The sequence below is a fragment of the Vespa crabro genome, chromosome 2 (genome assembly GCF_910589235.1).
Source record: "Vespa crabro chromosome 2, iyVesCrab1.2, whole genome shotgun sequence".
Taxonomy (NCBI): domain Eukaryota; kingdom Metazoa; phylum Arthropoda; class Insecta; order Hymenoptera; family Vespidae; genus Vespa; species Vespa crabro.
In genome coordinates, this window is record NC_060956.1 from 10,195,499 (window position 1) to 10,210,498 (window position 15,000).

At 36.5% G+C, this 15,000-nt stretch overlaps 1 protein-coding gene and 1 long non-coding RNA gene across 9 annotated transcripts in view; both read right to left on the bottom strand.

The window, feature by feature from the left end:
- Window positions 1–15,000, bottom strand: part of LOC124421559 (serine-rich adhesin for platelets-like) — a 41,306-nt gene that overhangs the window by 10,550 nt on the left and 15,756 nt on the right. For 5 of the 8 annotated variants that reach the window (XM_046956866.1, XM_046956870.1, XM_046956872.1 and 2 more), the window contains 6 exons: window positions 12,095–12,302; window positions 11,875–11,980; window positions 10,452–11,343; window positions 9,926–10,359; window positions 9,410–9,519; window positions 1,489–1,614 (listed from right to left, as the gene is read on the bottom strand). In XM_046956866.1, the coding sequence (XP_046812822.1) occupies window positions 1,489–1,614; window positions 9,410–9,519; window positions 9,926–10,359; window positions 10,452–11,343; window positions 11,875–11,980; window positions 12,095–12,302 (1,876 nt within the window). Of the gene's footprint in view, window positions 1–1,488; window positions 1,615–9,409; window positions 9,520–9,925; window positions 10,360–10,451; window positions 11,344–11,874; window positions 11,981–12,094; window positions 12,303–12,387; window positions 12,478–15,000 lie in introns of those variants that run through there. The other 3 variants (XM_046956868.1, XM_046956867.1, XM_046956871.1) reach the window with 3 other exon arrangements.
- Window positions 12,505–15,000, bottom strand: part of LOC124421563 — a 7,449-nt gene continuing 4,953 nt past the window's right edge. Inside the window, exons 1-4 of the long non-coding RNA XR_006941693.1 lie at window positions 14,335–15,000; window positions 13,789–14,240; window positions 12,809–13,619; window positions 12,505–12,711 (exon numbers count right to left, since the gene is read on the bottom strand). The exon at window positions 14,335–15,000 is cut by the window's right edge and continues 4,953 nt beyond it. This is a non-coding gene — a long non-coding RNA (uncharacterized LOC124421563). The remainder of the gene's footprint in view (window positions 12,712–12,808; window positions 13,620–13,788; window positions 14,241–14,334) is intronic.

Here is a 15,000-nt window from a genome sequence, read left to right on the forward strand (position 1 = left end):
GCAGTTCGTGCATCGAGCTCGACAATCTCGATCGCCCCGCGCGAACGTTGCCCACATTCGGACGGACTTTAATCATCACTAATGCTGATCACGTATCCCTGTCACACAAGTCAGCTCACAAATCACGTTCTCACTGCTGTGGAATATTTTGGTTGACTGTTACTCGTTCCCAAAGAAGCTTTCTCTCTCTGTCTTTCTCTTTCCTTCTCTCTATCTCTCTATCTCATAAAGTACAGAAAATTCTTCAATCGCAGAGACGCACACATTACATGTGTTCGCTCGTTCGCGGCTCTCGAAGAACTGTTTGCTGGTAGTTCGCGAGCGAGCAACATTGGGTTTACAAATGGAGGTAAGGAGAGACGGTTTGGCCTCGTCGAAACGTTGGTGAGGGCTCGTACCGTTAAAATTTTGACCTGTCTCTTGTTACAAAAGAATCTATAGTTCTTGTACTATTGTTGGATAGTTAAGAAAGAAGATATATCTGTCTTATACTTAAGAAGACTTTTCCTTTTCTCGTGAAAATGACGGGAAAATTTATAGGACGACATATAGACTGTAGATTCTATTCAAAAATGGAAGATAAAGATTAGTAATATAATGCATGAATATTACCCAAATTTTAGAATAAAATTCAAAGAGATAGATACCGAGAGATTAAAAATATAAATATAATATTTTTTAGAAAAATTTATTGCCGCTATCCTTACCCTTAATGTACTTGGGTCGCCTAATTTTCCTAAACGTCTTAAATTTTACAAAATATTTCAAATTTTTTGAAATATCTAAAATATTCCTAAATGATTTTTAAAATTCTTTTGTTATGTTAATATTGGCAACGATAAAATATTGACAACGTATGGTTCGAAATAGTTTTCATCCTCGTTAAATAATATGTTTAAAATCCTCGTTAAATAATACGTTTAAAATGTCCCATTTAAATATTCGTGTTACGGACTGTTACAAACGAATACTAACATGAATTTAATTCTAAATTCAACGTTTATCGCGATTACATCTTCACCCGAAATGTTCCTCGATATAATCTTACAAGCTTCCTTTAAATATCTTCAGGCCATAACAGAATACTTTCCAAATTTCATATGAAAGTCCAATTATGAGAACTGTCATTAACATGCAATCGAAAGAACACCGTTAATGATGTCTACCATTTGTCTTACAAACGAACACGTACAAATGGTTGCATAAACTCAGGCGTGAGCTAAGTAAAGGGAAGCCGCTTTGATCGTGTTGGGTCTCCAACCGGAAGTACGCAGAGTTGCCCTCAGCCTTGTGTCTCTGCGCTTCATCGACGAACACGACGTATATAAACTCGTCGTAAATTTATCTGCTTGATTTATCAACCATCTCTCTCTCTCTCTCTCTCTCTCTCTCTCTCTCTCTCTCTCTCTCTCTCTCTCACTTTCTCTCTTTCATTCCCTTTTTCTCATATGCACACATCCCTTTTGTTCTCCTCTGCCTCACACTTACCAAGATTGATTGTCGCCACGGAAGAACAATTTTTCTTTTCTTGAAAACTATTGACGCGGCCCTGTTGGCCACCACGACCGTTTGCCACAATTCTCCTTGGTGAACTTCCCGACGTCGGTGATCTCTCTGTAAAGGCAAACGTGAAATAAGATATCTCGCTTCGATCGCTCAACTTTGTAAATTGTTAGCGACGAGAAACGCATTAAACTGAAAAAGGTTAATCCTTTATAACTTAAGTTTCGTTAGGTTTAAAAAAGTTAAATAACTTAACATTTTTAATATAGTTAAATTATATTAAACATTTAACAAATATTAAATAACTATAATTCGAATATTAACAATTTTGTGGCGAAAGAAAAATGAAATAAGACTTACTAAATAAACATATGTGTAAATGTAACAATATTGAGAATTGAGAAAAAATAAAAAAATAAACAAGAAAAACAAGAAAAAGAGAAAAAATGAAATTGATGCGATCATCAAGGATCATATCATAATTTCCTTAATATTTCTCAAAAAAAGGAGGAAACTCGAAATCCGATATCTAATGATTGAACGATCGTGAAACTTATCGACCTGGAACATCCTATCGGTCTCCGATGATTAACACTTTTTCGCGCATCATCGGATCTTGTCCTCGACGAGCCGATACGACAAGCAGAGCGAAGTTTACATCGATCCGTATGTCGATTACGTTGCTAACGAGAAAAGGAAAAGGTTTATAATATATGTATGTATACCAGCAACCAGTGGTCGGCGTACCTTCTAAACGAGTACATATAACGGGTCGTCGTTAGAGGTTCACATATTTTCGCGACACAAAACTTCTTATAGCAACTTACATTTCGTTTGCTTCTCTAATATATCACGAGCAAAGATAACGTAATCGAAATATATCGAAATATAATAAACAATTCAACTAAATTACATCACGATGATATATATATGTATATGTGTGAGTGTGTGTATGTATAATATATATATATATATATATAAAATATAAATATATTATATGACGTGTGAAAGAAGATAAGTATTTAAAAAAAATTGATTCTTCTCTCGTTTGTCCGAAGTTATTAGAAACTTGATATAAAGGCGAATCACTGCGATAAAAAAATGAAAGAGCTATGTCAGAGAAATAACGTATGTATGTAAATACATAAATAGATATGTTATATGACATGTGAAAAAAGTAAGAGGCTAGGGTTTTCTAAAAATTCTCCTCTCGTTTGTTCAAAGTCACTAGAAAGTTGATTTAAGAACGAACTATGACGATAGAAAAAGAGCTATGATAATGTATGTACATACATAGTTACATATATGTATAGATATATTAAGGACGTATTAGAAGTCTAGTGTTTTAGAAGTAGTTCATTGCTTTTTTATTTCTTTAAAGTCACTAGAAAGTCGATTAAAAAGCATACAATCACAATAAAAAAAAAAGGAAAAAAAAAGAAAAGAAAAGAATAATACAGACGATGCGCGACCAGATTCACACTTGACGGAAAAAGAAAGAAAAAGTCATGCGAGCGTAGTTCCATTATGTCAGGCTAATAAAATTCTTTAGGAGGAGACGACTATGGCAGGAAGGCTGCTGTTGGGGAACGAATGAACGAATGAACGGGACACACTTGAGCGACGTTCTCACGACATTATTTTGCTACTGGTCTTATATATCGTACATCATGATCTTTCACCATTTTATGACTTGATCTCGTGGGATAACAATTGATCCTTGAAGACAATAACGCATATTTCAAGTACTCTTGCTTGTTTTCTCTATACTTTTTTTTTCATTTCGACTTATTCTACTTTTTGCCTGCCATCGACATCAATGAATCAATCGAACGAAGATAAAAAGCGTGACGCCTAATTCACTTTCGTCGTTTTATAAGCAAAGTAATTCGTTGTATTATTTAAACGATTTTTTTTTTTCTAAGAAAAATCTCTATTAGAAATATATTATTATTATATTATATCTCGATATTATCATATTGTATAACGACTTATTTGATTTCTTGTCTATCATCAATAAAGATGAATCGATAGAACGAAGAAAAAACATAACACCTAATTAAATTTTATTGTGTTGTAATAAAAGTAATTTGCTGCATCATTCAAACGATTTTTTTCTAATAAATCTCTATTAGAAATATATTTTATTATTTTTGAACGAAATCGAGCATATGTTAATTTATGCTCTCTCTATGCTCCTTGCGCCATCTATTTTCCAATCATCCTGATTTAACTGAATCAAGAGGGAAGAGAATGGAAGAGAAACTCGGTCATTCAGTAGAAGTGGGATAACTTTGATTCTCCCTAAAATACTTTGATCTCTGGAGAAATCACTCGACCTATCATCCAATTCTATGAATATTCGTGCAATGTAGTTAAATCGTTATGGATATCGAAACTTTCTATGTTAAACGGAGCACGAAAGATCACGTGTGAGGATGTAAAAAGATCTCAAATTTTTGTTGAAAACAATAAACAAGTTTCTATCTATATCTTCCTGCCCTTTGAATCTCTAATAACTAGTAGTTCTTTATTTGCAAGTTCGTAGATTATTTTAGCCACGTGAAATCTTTCAACTCTAATAAAATTAAGCAACAGAAAAAAAGGAAAAGTAAATATTTTGCAAATTGCACATACAACGATTTTACAATCGTTTAACTAAAATAACATCGTTATTTCGTTAACATTAAGAAAAGTATACAAAAGGTAATTCACGTGATATTTAATTAAGAGATTATATGAACTACCAATTTAACCTACTTGCGAATTCTTTTAATCGGAGAAGTAGAAATTTAATTAAAAGATGAAAATTAGAGAAAGGTGAAGACGGTAAGCTTTTCTACCTCGCTTAAAGCTGCCTAATCTCATCTTCGTCGAATCCCTCACGAAATCCGTCCGAAGTGATGGCCTGCCCTTCGATCCTTGTTGTCCCATTTTGAAGGCACGCTTTTTCCCTTCACTGATACTCCATCGCAAGGAAAGCGATCTGCGATAGAAACTTTCACCTGATCCTCTCTCGAAGGTTGAATTCAAGGATCGCTTGGGTATCGATCGAACTTGGGATCGCGAATATTTCCGATCGAATACACGATCTTGCCAGCATTTTTTTTTTATTTGTAGCTTTAAACGAAACAACAAACAATCCTTTTCTTTTTATTTAATATTTCTGTTTTATCCGAATAGTATCCAATATATAAGTCGATTTTAATCCATTTTATTCGATTTATAACTTTAAATGAAATAATAAATAATTTTATTCTTCAATACTTTTTTTCTTTACGAAAAAAATAGTTTTCCAATTTGTAAATCGATTTCTATCCATATTATCGAAGAAAACGAATTTATTCCATCTCTTTTGATGTTTCAGACTTAAAGTTTTTTTTCAACATTAAATAAAGAAAAAAAACGCAAAGTTATTAACACGGATCGATATCACATATAAACAAGTACACAAGCACACACGCACAGCAATGATTAGAGTAAACACATTCTGTTTTGCCAGATTTCTCAAGATAAATAACTCCAAAGCGTTCGTTCTTTCACTGAACGGATTCGTCGCGCGTCCACCCGTCGTCGTAGGTTTAACATCTGATTCTGTTGCGTAAGTAGGTAAGATCGGAGTGTTCCAACGATGATTGGTAGTGGTGGTGTCAGCGGTGGTGGCACAGGACCGCTGCTCGTCGGCCTTGGAAACGCACGTGGTCGTCGGTTCTTTGCTACTCAGTGCACTTGCCCGTTCTGCCGGTTGATAGAATGAGAAAAGGAAAAAGAGAGAGAGAGAGAGAGAGAGAGAGAGAGAGAGAGAGAGAGAAAGAGAGTGGAGTGAGACAAGTGAGATGAGAACAAACGTGCTCCGTTGAAGGAACGTGCCGCACGTACGTAGAGTAAGTAAGAAGGTAGAAGACAAGGAAAGGCAATGCCGGAAATAAACCAAGAGTGCCGTTGACCCGCGAGTGCTCCTCTTTGAGTACGACTATTTGAAACGTACGAAAAGTCCTACGATTTCAAAGTTTCTTCTTCGATCGTTCGATATACCTTTCTTTTCTTTTGTACTTGTCTCTAACTCGACAATAATCTTTACGGGATGAAATTTTGCCCCCAAGACAAAGTTTCTAAGGAAATCTATTCTTTAGATTTTAAACGAATCAATCTCAAAGAGCATGATGAAGATTTGATCTCTTCTATCTCTGCTAGCTCATATCTTTTTCCGTTTCTCTGTCTCTTTTATTGAAATCAACGATAATTCTTCCTTTTCTTTTCCATTCATCGTCACTCTTGTTATCGTCGTCGTTGAACCTTGAACTTTAGAACAAGCATTCCTCCTGAAGACTTTTCTTCGTGCGCTATTACAGGAAAGGAACTCTCTATAGTATGCATTTCACGTTCGGCTCGTCGAAGGTTCCGTTGGTTGCTTCTTGATGATGATAGTCAACTAATATACTTGTTCATCTTCTTTGACCAATTTGATCTCACTTCTACGATGAAAGAAATTTCTAACGTAATAAATACATTTCTTCATTTAAGGAAAGGAATTACGAAGATCATTCAAACTTTCCATACGTAGAGTCGATCGTAGTTATTCCTTATCATCGCTTCATTTCATCAAATTTGGAAAAAACTTTAAGAATGTTTAGATGATTTCGTAATTTAAATGATTCGAGCAACATCAAGCTCGAATTCTGAACCACGTTTTCTTTCCAACACCGTGACGTTTTCGATGGCATTGTAAAAACGTAAAGGAGAACTGTTTGCCAAAGAAAACTCTTCTATTAACACCGAAAGTCCCTCGAGCGTGCCACGACTTCTCTTCTTTCCTTTCTGGCAACGAAGAGCGCAGCCTCCAAATCGATTTCAGCGAATTTCTTGAGAACAGCGCCGACGATCACGTAGTCGTTGAAAGTCCAAATCAAAGCGAATCAGAATTTATTATATTCGAACGTGTAGTAAACGAATGTCGATGATATACTTCAATCGAAATAAAACGAGAAAAAAGATGACGAAGAAGAATAGGAACGAGGTCACGACGACGTGCTAACGAACAGTCTCTTTCGAACGCAGCCGCGACTTGATCTGAACCCTCTCAATTACCACCTTAAGAAAGACGAGAGAGAGATAGAGAGAGAGAGAGAGAGAGAGAGAGAGAGAGAAAGAGAGAGAACCTTCTAATCTCGATTTTAACTACACAACGACATGATATGACAAACACAAAAAAACACGGTTAAACAACACGTTCTTCTCCTTGCCGGTTGATATCTCTTTTCTTGTCTCAAACGTTTTAATCAAACTTCGAGCATCTTCGATATACCCGAATGAGAAAAATTAGAGAGAAAGAATCAGGAGGAAAGGGGAGATGGAAGGTGAACGAAAAAAGAGGATAGGAGCTCCGGAAGTGTAAAAGAGAGAGAGAGGAGAGAGGGGTGGGAGAAAAAGAGACAGTAGAAGCACATATATGCAACGTCCGAGCGTGCACGATGCTCGCCGAGTACTGCCGACTGGATGCTGTCTCAGCCTCCTCCATACGGTGGAACGGCTTCGATGGAAAGCAAACTATCCAATGGCGCCGGAAGAGGGGCGCCCGTCTTTACCTTTCCTCCTTCAACACCCTCAGCACCAACCTTCGTGGCCGAGTTTCGCGAGAGACGCGCCACCAGTCATCGGGTCGATAGAAACCACCCTCTAGTGCAAACGACGCACATGCTCGACGAGCAAAAATACAGATTCGCCCTCTCTTCTGACGTAAGTACGTACGTTCCTTATACTGGCCGCCGCCCTAAAGAAATCAGAGGTCAAGGGTCTAACCGTTTCGAACGTACGTATCTACGTTGATTTCGTATCGATGTCGGGGGAGAAATTTATCTTGGAAAGGGATCGTCTGGTAGACGATGGAAATTTTTTTTTTCTCCGATTAACCTTTTCACGTACATATACATGTACATATATAAACTAGCGTCTGAGAACTCAGACGTTAATTTTTTTTTTGTACTTTCAATACTCCTTCATATATTTCTTTCATAAAAGAATAGAATCTAAATGTCTATTTTATTACTAAATTCTAACATTATTAAAAGTAACACATTATAAATAATAATCTTTTTGTATATAAGAATAAAACTTGTTAAAGTTATATATGTGAGAAAATTTAGTTAGATTAACGGCAAGTAATAAAAATGAATGAAATTCTTAGATCGGAGGAGGACGAAGTTCAAGGACACGACGTCTGGATAAAAAGTTAAGATAATAGAAATAATTAGTTAATATTATGAAATTTTTTAGTCGTTCCTAAAGAACAATTGCTCTTAATGGAGAACAGTGTTTAAGGAATAAAATAGCAAGAATTAGTATTGTTGGCATCGAACAAACTGAAAAGGGTAAGGTTTAATCTCCTCTTTTATTCCCTCGTTTTACCTACGTCATTCCACGCCCTTTTTCTTTCACGGTTTCAACCGCAATGCGGCATCGATGAACCATACGCCGAAATTATCGTCATAAACAGACATGGCCGTCGACAACGATGAGTACGCGTATCGATGCCTTTATCGTTCTTTGTCGCGAAAACGTACGCGATGAGGGAACAATATGTGACATGCGCAAAAGGCTCCCTCGAATTATGACTCTTTCGTATCGACGACATAATCGAGCCTTTGTTACTAACTTGCTCTCTCTAAGTGTCCAAAAATGTTAATCTTTATATTCAATAATTTTTAAATGATCTTCCAAATATATCTATAATATATTTCTCAGTATGTTAATTTCAAATGAATTTTAAAACCGTGAAACTAGCAACACACATGAATACTTTTAAGAAAATAAATTTCTATTAATAAGTTAATAACTGACATTAGAGACGGTAATAAAAGACAGTCACGGATAACAACGGAAACGGTAAACATATTAACGATATTAGTTCTATGCTGTTTAGAGCGTATATATAAATAGTACAATGTTATTACAGTCGGTACAGATAATAAAAATTTATGACGTTAGATTATATAATTGTGTATATCAAAACGCGATATTACGTTTATTCATTTCGAAAAATGACATAAGAATAAATAAAATACAATTTCGATCACTTAGATCTCGATATTAGAAACAGTAGATGATTGTAAGGTTACTTTTCATTGTATTTTATTCAACCAGCAGACGTTCGTTCTTCAAGCCTTTCTATCCCGTATTTCATAGCCCGGTTTTCATTCTCCACTATGTGGATGCCTGCGATAGGAACACATAAGCTAACAACCGGCCGACATAACTCTCGTCGCTTCTCTTCGATCCTTCCAAGAACGCGTAAACGTACGTCACGGATGTAGCACGTTTTACGAGCGGCACGAAATAGCCTCTCGCGTCTTTACACAGTATCTTCGATCATTAATATGTTGCGATGGAATTATTAGTTCATAATAATGGACGGTAATGATAAACAGTAATTATAATGCTATAAAAATCTTTTAATTTGTTGGATCACTTTCGATGAATCCGAATTGTAATTTTACTGTCTTTTGCAATGCTACATGGAAGTAAGAAGAAACGTTGTTTTGATTTAAAACGACTTCCACTCATCATATCAACAACACATTAAATCTTTTCGAAATGTTGCATTACGATTATCATCATCATAGTATCGCTCATATATGTCTAACGCGATTTAAATATCGCAACTGAAATATCCTCTTAGCACGAATTCCAGGAACTCATCAGAGAGATTTTCCTCTGCACGTCTAAGTTTTCCATTATGAGCGAAACGGCGCCGCGCCATAAGTTTATTCCCGTAAATAGGATTTGCTAGGTATGAACGAGTCGTTGTAGTAGGAAAACCAGCATTGCCGGTGACGAGAAAAAGCGAGGGAAGGAAAAAGACCGATGAATTCAATTTGAGAGTAAAGCAAATGAAAGTTAATTTACTTACTACGAGCTTCTTTACTGGGAGCACTGCTGAGATCACTCATGGAACTACGAACCGAGCTTCTAGCTGTCTCTTGTATAGGTGACTTTACTGTTTGTCTTCCACGCGTTCTTCTATAAATTAGATTAGAATTACTCAGTATCAAAATCATTTTCACATTCACTTTTATATAAAAACGTTTTTATTAATATATTTACCGCCAAGCGTATTTTGATAAATGTTTTACCAACGTCATTTAGATTATATTATATTAAAAAGAATAATAGAACACTGAATTAAATTATAGTATCAAATTCCACAAAAATATGATACGTAACATATTTATTTGCTTGTCCCTCCACCTAACTGTATCGGCGTAAACGAAAAAAAAATCGTATAAAGAAAAGCTAAATGACGATCATCAGTAATCAACAAGACGGTGAGTGTATAAAGGTACAATAACATCGAAATATAAATTGAGTTGAAGTAAAATATCAATTAGGTGTTATATTAAATATATTAATAAATATCCTTTTGTACCTTTTATTATCTTTGCTATTGTTATTATCCACATCAGCAACTTTTTGTAACGCTGTTTCAGGAGACGTTGATTGTGTTAAACCTTGTAACACCCTGGATTTAACTTCCTTTCTTAAGGATCTCGTTCTTTGTTCATTTTTACCAGCCTCGATCTTACTCATCACCGCATCCCATCGACTTCCTTTCCTTTGAGATCGCTGAGACCGTCTAGCTTCTTTCTCCGCCTCATCTTTTGGACCGGACTCGATCATCGCTTTAATTTTCGAAACGACGTTTCTCTTGGGCATCTTGTATTTCTTCAAAGAATTCGATTCTGTTTTATTCGAAGATTTTATTCTAGGTATATCATTTGCTCTATTAACTTCGATCACCGTAATTTCAGCAGTTTGTAATACCGTTTCCGCTTCGTTTGATACATCTAAAGTGGTCAAAACCTAAAAGAAATAGATTTTGAAAGTCATTAACTTTGCAAATACGTATCTATGTGTTATATTGAACTTAATGACTTAGACGGAAAAAGACTTACCCGTGGACTCATTTGTACGAAATCTAAAAACACATGAGTAGCCTCTGGTTTAACAGGAGACGGTTGACTTCTCTGTGAAACTTCGGTATCAACAGTATCCGGTGTATGATCCTCGTTTTCATCTAACGCCTCTCCAGGAACGTGACGTTCGTCCTGTTTTTTATCAAGATCCGAATAAATACCACTGGAGTCCATTTCTTCGCCAGTGAAACTGGGACATCGTCGTCCTCCAGGAGCACAAAACAGAGTCCCATCAATCACTTGTGCTTTTCTATCACCACGTACAATTTCCTCATGAGCATCGGCATCACTTTCGGTAAAGAAATCCGAATCAGTCATAGGATCTTGTCTACAAGGAGCTGGTAAATTTGGTGGTGGAGCAACGGAAGGTGGATCGGCCCCACGACTAGCTGGCCTTGAATTTTCACCGTCGCCCTGGTAGCCAGCTTCTAAACTGGTGATGCTAGTCACCGACGTAACAAAGCTTACCGGGACTACGGATCCTCTCGCAGGTTCAGCAGGTTTTGGATCCAGTGGAAGTTCTTCTGGTGAAGGTGTACGCTCGCTCGAACCTTCTTCTGTCGGTTCAGCATCAACCGATGGTCTTGAGGCTGAAGCTCGAGTCAAAGCTACTCTTGAACCTCCGGAACCAGTAAGATTCTCGCAGGATGGTGTCCTGGAGCATTCTAGCGCGACCGTAAAGTCGGTCATCTGGTCAGGCGTCAATATACCAAGACTCTCGTCGTGTTCAAAAGAGTTTTGCTTGTTTAGCATCAAATAGTGCGATGGTGTACCGGATGTGTTGTCATTATAGGAACTCAAGTTGACATCTCTGAGACAGCTGTCGCCGACGTCCTCGATCCTGTTCAACGTGCCAGTGGTTTCGAGCAAGCTGAATCAGAGTAAAAACATGATGTATTTGAAAGGTGATTATGAAACTAGTAAGAGCCTACGATTTTGTTCATTTGTGAAATGATTTGCTTCGTTTTCGTTCATTTTTCGTGTTCCCGTTCGTTCAACGGTAATAACAGGCGTTAATCAAGGAGCGAGACGAATGATAAACGAACAAGAAAAGTATTCAAAGTCTAATTTTAGAAATGAAAATGCACATTTATCGTAGGTATTTAAAGTAGCTACATAGTAATTTAAGAGAGACAACTCTCATAAAACATGTTAATTCAACGTGGATTATTTAAGAAGCGGTGTTTATGAAATTGTCTTCGAGTTTAAAAAAAAGAAAACTACAATAAGATAATTTCCATACGTCATCACTTTAAAAATCCTTCTTAGAAAGAGATTACACACACACAATCCTGATATAAATTATATCCTTGAAACAATTTTAAGAGAACCTAGCTTTTCTTCTACGTCAATGAACACGATAAGTCTATCGAGGAAACCAACTGATGACCTTGCTTCGTACCTAAAGAAGTTGCTCTTTTCTTCGCTCAAATAGACCAACTGTTGCACATCATTTTCTTCGATGTCCCACACAGGAGATATCGCGAAAATTGTGTTCCCTGTATTCCCTAAAACGAAGAAAAAAAGAAATTTACAAAACGATTCGTTTCGGCTTGGAAAAAAAGAAATAGAACACGTATTCGTCTTATCGGTAAAAAAGTTACATAACTTCAAGCGATTACCTGTAGACAAAGGAGTCGAAGTAGCCCGTGTAGAACACTTTGGGATAGGTGTCGAAATATCGTCTTCCGCATTCACCGATTGCAAACAACTAAGGACAAGCGATCGACGACGACCAGTACCGATTTTTGTTCCTCCTAAAACTCTTCCTTTGGGAAAAAACGATGGTCGAGCCGCTCGTGGCAACGGTATGCGGCTTTCTCCTACGTTCTGTAACCAGATAAAGATTTATGTTAGTAATAGATATGCAATTTAACGAGTTTTTGCTAACCATAACCTTATCACGCATAATTACTTCGTCGATATTCTTTATCGAAAAGAGCCAGTCATTTATAAAACTGACCTTCTGCAGATAAACAACATTTGTCATGGATTAATGATCGTATCGTTCTTCTTTTGTAACCTACAATTAAGTAACAGCTATCTTTTATCAATATGATATTATAATAGAAAATTTATTATCAAATTTATGTACTTTATTTCTCTTAAATATATAGCAGTTTTAATTGCCGTGGTTGTTAATACGTCAGACTTTTATTTGGATATTTGATTTATTTACTGGAATGAATGAATTAGAACTTTTTCATGAGAATATGTGTATTATGTGTGTGTAAGTTATCTGAAAATAATAACATTATTAGTTAAGTGAAATAACAGAGCAAACCTATTTTCAAAATGATATAAAACAAATAGCGTTATTGAAACAGGTAAATAACCTTCAAAACCCTAAAAAATTCTAAAATTTTGTCGAGTTTTTCAAGGGCAATTGTAACAGTTTGACCCGAAGATCATCAGCATGCCGAGTCCGTTGCCCTTGGCCCATCTCCAAATAAAACCCTCGGTGCTGAGGTGAATCAGAAGTGTCTCCAACACTTGGTTAATTTAATTTTAGTTCTCGTCAAAGATGTTTCCCACTCCACCTTCTCGAAGCATTACTTTTGTCTCTGTACTATTTCGTTCCCTCTACCCCAACTTGCTCTCTTTCTTTCTTTCTTTCTTTCTTTCTTTCCTTCTTTCTTTCTTTCCTGCGTAAGAACAAGCGTAACTTGTTTCTTCCTCATCCTCTAGCTCCACGTTCACATATAAAACATGCATAATTGATGTTGTCGAAACGAAGAGATATTCCAAAGATATTCCAAACAATTTATCAGGTACTAAGTACGTATCATAATCTATAAATTTCACAATTTCCTCGAACTAAGAACGAAATATTCCAAACAGTTCCAACATTTATGATCAACTTAATTGCCAGCATGAATCAAGAAATTTGCTTGGATCAAACTGATGTTGGCTATTTAATTCAACTTGTTGTAATTATCATCTAGAGAGAGAGAGAGAGAGAGAGAGAGAGAGAGAGAGAGAGAGAGAGAGAGAGAGAGAGAGAGAGAGAGAGAGAGAGAGAGAGAGAGAGAAAGAGACTTATGATCCAGTCGTTTACGATCGACTTAAATAGATAACGTGATTAATCGAGATAGTACCCGAGGATAAATCGTTCGCATCGCGACTTATTCGATCGTAGCGTAGCATCTTCGTAATGCAACCGGATACACAAGAAGAAGAACATAGATAAATAGAGAGAAAGAGAAAGAAAGAGAGAAAGAGAGAGAGAGAGAGAAAAAGATAAAGAGAGATATAGGATTAGAATAGGAAGATAGAAAGAGAAGATATGTTAGAGCAGTACTAATAATAGTGTTACCGATGCTCTGCCTGAAGCGAAGAGAACCGGGTAGATACGAAGAGTTGGAGGAGAGTGCGTTCACCGACGACGACCCTGTTGGACGGCGCTAGAGCTGAGAACTGGGTTAGCTAACACAGCTATGCCTCGGTTCGAAACCCCCTTAGCACGCGAATCTCACCCACTCTTGTAATATTATATCTACATGTTTCTCTTTGCCTAAACATGTATTTGCGATGCCAACGTTTTTTCAATAACGGTATCTACTCTTTTCTAACACATCCGCCATTTTGGTACCATCTTTTCCTCATTTTATACAATACGAACAAAAACGACGATGTGAAAAGAACTTGTAAACTTCTCATAAATATAGAATGTACTCATTGTGAATATTCATAACAGAGTCGAACTCAATAATGACAGGTCTATTAAATCTTTTCTTGTAAATGCTTCCAACAATTTGAGGTCGTTCGCTGTAACCATACAATGTGTTACGTAATTTTTATTTTCGTCACGTCAATAACATAATTTATGTTATTTAGGAAACCTGTTCGGCTTTGGGTGTACCATTTTTATAACTCCCATATGTTTAATCGACCTAAATTCGTTAGATTGCCCTTGAACAAAGTAAAGATCATCATACATATTTAAGAAATTTAGTATTGTTAAAGTACGAAATTATTCATTATTATTTAAATGCATGTGTAACATCGTAAAAAAGATATTCTCAACGATGATCGTCATATTCCTTGGTAGTTCTCGTCGATGCGTTTACCACCACACCGTGGAGTAACTCGAATTACATCGTTTTTCTTCTTGCTCACGTACTTGCTAGCGCGAGTTATGCCGAGCCATTAAATATACCGTGTGACGTATCTAGCCACAGTTCTGCGTATGACCTTGAGAACTTTCCCATCGCGTTAATAGTACGATTCCTCTATGAATTTTTATTATTCTTCTAAATGTCGATCGCGCGCCTAAACAGTTTTTTTTTCGACGACGATATCAATCGATCGGTCTATTCAAAATGTCATGGTCACAAAAATTGTGATTGTATAGGTGTATACATTTTTTTTAATTGATTTTATATCCCTTCTTCTTCATCGTTGTCGTCATTCTCGTCTTCATCTTTGTCGTCGTCTAAAGGAAGGAAAACGTGAGCGGAATAAAGAGGCATTGCGAGCAAAGGCCAGGCCAGGCGTGTAAGTTTATTTCATTAGACCTCAATTCGTA